The sequence below is a fragment of the Tamandua tetradactyla genome, chromosome 4 (genome assembly GCF_023851605.1).
Source record: "Tamandua tetradactyla isolate mTamTet1 chromosome 4, mTamTet1.pri, whole genome shotgun sequence".
Lineage (NCBI taxonomy): Eukaryota > Metazoa > Chordata > Mammalia > Pilosa > Myrmecophagidae > Tamandua > Tamandua tetradactyla.
In genome coordinates, this window is record NC_135330.1 from 48,967,980 (window position 1) to 48,973,979 (window position 6,000).

General features: G+C 30.4%; 1 protein-coding gene across 1 annotated transcript in view; it reads left to right on the forward strand.

Moving 5' to 3' along the window:
• Positions 1-5,583, forward strand: part of RO60 (Ro60, Y RNA binding protein) — a 51,203-nt gene extending 45,620 nt beyond the window's left edge. The window contains exon 9 of the mRNA XM_077157272.1: positions 610-5,583. Coding sequence (XP_077013387.1) covers positions 610-762 — 153 coding nt within the window. The 3' untranslated portion in view covers positions 763-5,583. The remainder of the gene's footprint in view (positions 1-609) is intronic.
• The last annotated feature ends 417 nt before the right edge of the window (positions 5,584-6,000 follow it).

Sequence of the window (6,000 nt, forward strand, 5' to 3'; positions counted from 1 at the left end):
AGACAAATATTTCCTTATATTTACATATACCCACACATACTGCCCCAAAAGTTTAATATTTGGTGAAATGTTGGTTTCCCTAAATATCTGTAAAGGTTTCATAAGTACAAAGTCCACAGGCTACTCATGAAGATATTCTGCAGCCCATAGAACAAGTAATAATATAGAATAAAGAAGTAGAAATTTTGGGCTGGTCCTTTACCCAGTTTTATTTTTCATCTTTTTAAAAATCAAATAGTCTATCCTTGAATGATTGACAAATTTTGTAGCGAGGAAAAGAAAAAAAAAATCATTTTCCCTTGTAATGAGAAACTGTAGTAGAGAGAGTCTGGTTTTTTTTTGTACGTTGTGTGGTACGGATCGTATTTTATTCTTTTTCGGTTACTGCAGCCCCATTTGTTGATTTTTTTTTTTTTTTTTTTTTGCTGGGGGGGACGGGGAGTGCCAGGAATCAAGCTCAGGTGTCCTGCATGGCAGGCAAGAATTCTACCGCTGAACCCCCTTGTACCCCCTAGTAGAGAGATTTTAAAGTGTTTTAATTTCGAAGGATATTTGCTTTTCCTTACTGTAATTGTTTATATATATATATTTTTTTTTATTTTCTTACAGAAAATGGATATTCCAGCTAAATTGATTGTTTGTGGAATGACATCAAATGGTTTTACCATTGCAGACCCAGATGATAGAGGCATGTTGGATATGTGTGGTTTTGATACTGGAGCTTTGGATGTAATTCGAAATTTCACATTAGATGTGATTTAACCATAAGCATCAGCATGATCTAAGAGGTCCATTGCTGGTGGACCTCGCAAAAAATACGCAGCTACTTCCCAGCTGATCTTAATCCAGTGAAAGATGATTGTAAATTTGTGCTTAATCGAAAGTTATCCTACCCCCAGAAAAGAAGGAAAATAAGATGAGGCCAAAGTTCTTCCTGTCTACTCAACTAGCTCTTGGCAAATAACTTCAGAGTACACTGTCTCTTCCTCTATCTAAAGGAGAATTCTTGTTAATAGACACTGTAAAATAGTAGAACAATTTTGCTTGGCAAAAATCATAACCTTTGTACTGAAAGAGGTAAGAGCCAAAAGTATAAGTGGTTCCAAATCATGACACTTTAACAGCTTGGGAAGTGCTTAAAGTTCTCCTAAATGTTTTCATTTGGAAAGGACAGCTTTGATTATTTCCAAATACTCTGAAATGCACTAGACCACGTTACTGTGATGGAATATGAAAATCATCTGTAAACTTTTATACCTAGGGAGGAAAAACTAAGACATTTGATTAAATAATGAATGAGTTTTACAAATTCCTTCTAGAGCCTTCTAAGATCATGCAAGTGACAACTTTCTTATTTAGTAAAAAGGTTATTTTATTTCTGATGTTTTGTTCACACTTAGAGAATTTGTATCATTAACCATAAGCATAAAGGAAATCCCTGAGAAGAGGTCCCAAAGTTGGTGTCTGCTGAAGGAAGCCTATTTGGTTTCTTTGATTATTTTGGTTTATTTTATTGCCATGAGAGAGGGACATGACTTAACAATAAGTTCCTCTGAATTAAAACAACATAGCCACATGCATTCACATTTTTTCATACTCTTCAGTGAAAACAAAAAATGTTTCATGTATTTAACTCACTATCCATAATCTTAAAAGTATAACCATTAAAATCTCAACTATAGCCAGATTAGCTTTCCCCTTATTTTTAAAATAAAACCATTTTTTAGCTAATCATAAATGGGTTTTAGATACTTTCTAATTGTAAAAATATTAATGGCTTCCTAACTCTTTGTTCTTTAGTCATTTTGTGGTAAACATTGATAGTGGATAAAAAATAATAATGTAAGCTAGTTCCTTAGGCTTGAAAGGCAGTTTTTGAGTAACCTATACCACTAAGCAGTCTTTTAAGAATTTTTTTTTTCTATTCGATTTGTATATATTAAACTTCTTTTCGTTACTCTAAAGTGCATTATTTTCTTGAGCAAGAAAACCCTTTTTCATGGGGAGGTTTAACATTAAAGCAACCAGATGAAATGCCAACATTTTTGCTCAGAATTTCATTATAGGTGTCTAAGATAGCTTACACATAAAAATTGGATTTTATGCATTATCCTCTAAATATTAAGATTTACTGTCAGTTTATAAAGTCCCTCCTTCTGTTACGTGAAAAGTTAGACTCTAGTAAATGTAAATTATAACCTTTTACATGCTTAGGGAATAGAGGTTTTGTTTCTGTAGGAAGGAAGACTTTAGTAGTAGTAGAGTTTATGGAGATATTTTCATTTTTATGGGAAATTTGGGCACTGGGAGTGATAGGAAAATGTTCCTTTCAAACTCCTGTTTGACATATTAATGCTGGCTCTGATGTGTAGCCATTCCTTCAAGGGAACTGGAAGCATTTTTTAAATGTTTTGATTTACCTGTGACTTTTTTTTGGCCAGCAAAACTAGTAATGGGGAGGAAAAAAAGCCTTGCTTCTGATGTCATGACAGCCAATTGTATGGGTAGATTTGAAAACATTGTGATTTTTAACCCTCTGTCAAACACTGAATTTAACATGTTAGCTACTTTTTAATACATTAAAATATTATGTTGCTTTCCATGTGGGAGGCATGGGTTCAATTCCTGGACCATGCACCCCCCCCAAAAAAATAGGTATATTATGTTGTTCAGAGTAAATTTAAAGTTTAAAGAAATTAGAAGAATTGTGTAATAGCTCTTGAATTCTTTCAGTATACCCCAAGGTTTTCTAAAAATTATGACATAATACAGCTTTTTATTCCTAATAGGAATGTTAAATGGAATATAGCATAAGGGTTTATTCCTTTAGTTATGTTTCTGTAGTCTTCTTAGATATCTCTAGGAGCTAATATTCAGCCCATCAGGTATCAGATTAGACATGACCTTTATGAAGTATTTAGGGATATCTCATTAAATGGATTAGGGTTATGATTTAAGAAAGAAAAGAATCAAAACAAAAAGGAACCAACATAGAAGATAACTTTATTTTCAAGTCATAGAATTTTGGAGCTGAAAGAAACCTTTGAAACTTATAAGTCAACTTTTTTATTTTATTAGGCCTCAAGATAACACCAAGAGAGAGTCTGATTTTGGAGCATTAGACCTAGAAATCTTAGTCTCTTAAATCCTTTTCCAGTATTCATTTTTTACACACACACACAACATGAAGATATTGACTCAAAAAAGTAGAGGATAAAATAGTATTATTCAATATTTTAATGTAGATAGTAGGAAACAATGTTTATTCATGCTTGCTTTAGGGAGTAGAGAAACTGAGATCGTGAACATGTATAATTTTGTAATTCATAGTAATCCTCCAGCACAAATAATGTTTTAATAACCTGTGTTGACATAGAAAATAGTCCTATAGAAAATTTTTTTTTAACTTTACCCCAAGAATAAAATGTACAAGTGATAAACAACTATTATGTTCTGAGTTAATTTTAGGAATATTCTTATATTAATATTTGGGGAAATGCTACTTTTTAAAACAATCTTAAATAAAATTTCCTACATAATATGTAAATATGTTCATGATATAGGTGTGATTCGTAAAACAAAAGCTAATCTTATAAGCCCATCCTGCCTTGGTTAGTTGACATTTCTTAGAAATTCCATTTTTATCACTGCTATATATTATTTAGTTATAATAACCATGAGAATATTAGTGAGGCAAGATGCTAGTGGATGTAATTTAGTATTACGTCTCTGGAATCTCTTGCTTTATCTAATTTACTGTGTAACTGTAAGCAAACAATTCAACCTTTGTAAATGAGTTTCACTATTTTTAAAAGGTAACATTTTATGTTTAAATCATAAAAGTAGCAATGATATTTGTATAAAAGTTAAAATTGGGATGACTTGCAAGACAAGTTAGAACTCTTTTTTGCTTAATTGAAAACATTCTTCATAGGATATATTTTAAAAGAAAAATATTTTAGAAAAATATCTCAGTAGACCATTTTTAAAACACTCCTGTAAATAGAGTGTAAAAATATAGAGAAACATTTTCACATTAAATGTATTCACTAACAAGTCACTATTCTATGATATAAAGAAAAAGATTCATCCCAAATGTGAGATCCTCTTGAATATATCTAGAAAAACAAACTCATACTCTAAATAAGGAGATGCTATTAATACATTTTCTTAATCTTTTAAAATAATAGCCAAATCTCCAAATGACAAAATAGCATTTTTTTGTCAGGCTTGCTTTCTTACTTTCTGAGATTCTGTGGAGAAAAAATAAATCACTGCTTTGGAAAGTGAAGGACTTTCAGGGTCTGGGATGTGTCTTACATTTTTAAAAGCATTAATAAAGCTACATCCAGAAAGCATCAAAAGTTAAATCATTATAGTCTCTTTTGGGACTTATTTTAATTTGACATAAAGATATAATTCCCACAAATACAGATTTCTTGGAATTGTAACCCATACCAAACTCTGGAATCTGTTCAACAACTAATTGTGATATGCTTTGAAATTTATTGCTTTTTTGTATATATGTTATTTTTCACACACACAAAAGCACATTAATGAAAAAAAATACAGATTTCTTGGTGCTGTCCTTATAGTAGTAGTAAAAAAGTCCAAAATTCTAATTTCATAAAACCACAGGTTTGGGGCAATTTAAGGTAGTATGCCCTCTAGAGAAATATGATATAGCCTCCATTAGAATCCTTCTAATTCTCCTAATACCAGGAAGAATTAGAAGGAAAAAAAAAAAACAAGATAGGTTAAGCTATGAAATTAGTTGTATTTACTATATATGCATTTTATTTAGAATTTCCCTATTATCTCCTCCCTAATCTCTTGTTTATTGAAAAATTACTCATAATTCTCTTTTTCTTTTAAATTCCTTTCTTCTGACATTTTTGTCTTCTCTTTCTTTTTCTAGTCTTATTCTACCTGGGTAATAAAAATAACAAGACCCACATTTAGGTTTGGTATGAATATTAGGGACCTGCAGATTGCCTTTGTTCCATATAGATTTAAGATTTTTTTTTTCAGATTAATAATAGGTATGTCAGAATGAAATGTGACCCTGCCATACAGCATACTAAAAAAAATATTAATAATGGGTATGTCTCTTTGAAAAAATAACTGGATCGACATATTCTCTCCCCAAACCAAGTTACATCATATACTTTTTGTTTTAGATATTTGCAGTTATTTTATGGCCCTTTGAGTAAGATAAATTATTCAGTCTTTGTTTGAAATTATAGATGTTCCTACCTGTGTTTAGGAGATAATTGCTCTACAAATAAGGACCCTTAAGAAATAATTAAATAGACTCTTTCAGAAAATAGCATGCTTCAGTGCTCATGCTTCATAATTATTAAGACCAGCAGCAGAGTCTTTGGTCTAATAAATATTTCTCTGAACTTAGATCTACATGGCTTGTAGCATAAAAGTTCTTGTAAATAGCTTGTATTCACATTCAGTTTTTTTCACTGACAATTTTTTTTTATTTGCTTTTTGGAAAAATTAAAGTTAATTAAAATTTTAATGGTATGGTAATATTTTTGTGTAAAAATTAATAAAATAATGTAGTTATACATACATGGGAATAAAATTATAATGACACATTTTCCTAAACATTGAATATACCAAATTACATTGGACAATGGTAAAAAGAAACATGTATTAGAGCTGTTTCAAAATTCTATTACTGAAATTAATTATTTTCAGTGAGAATAAATTTGTAAATGCAGTGAAAATATACAAATGCTAACTGTTTCTGATCCTTTCCAAGATTTTTCTCTGCTTCTATTTTGGTTAGTATCACCATGCTATTAGTTTTTATAAAAATGAACACAGGTAATATTTTTTATTTTAAAATATATTTTAATGTCTGCATTTTTAAAAGTTACCAGAATTTTTGTCTAAACAAAATTAATAGTAAACTAGTTATGTTTCAGCTGGCTTCATTTAATGAACCCTTAGGTTATTCAGAATAGTGATTGAGGATAAAGCTTG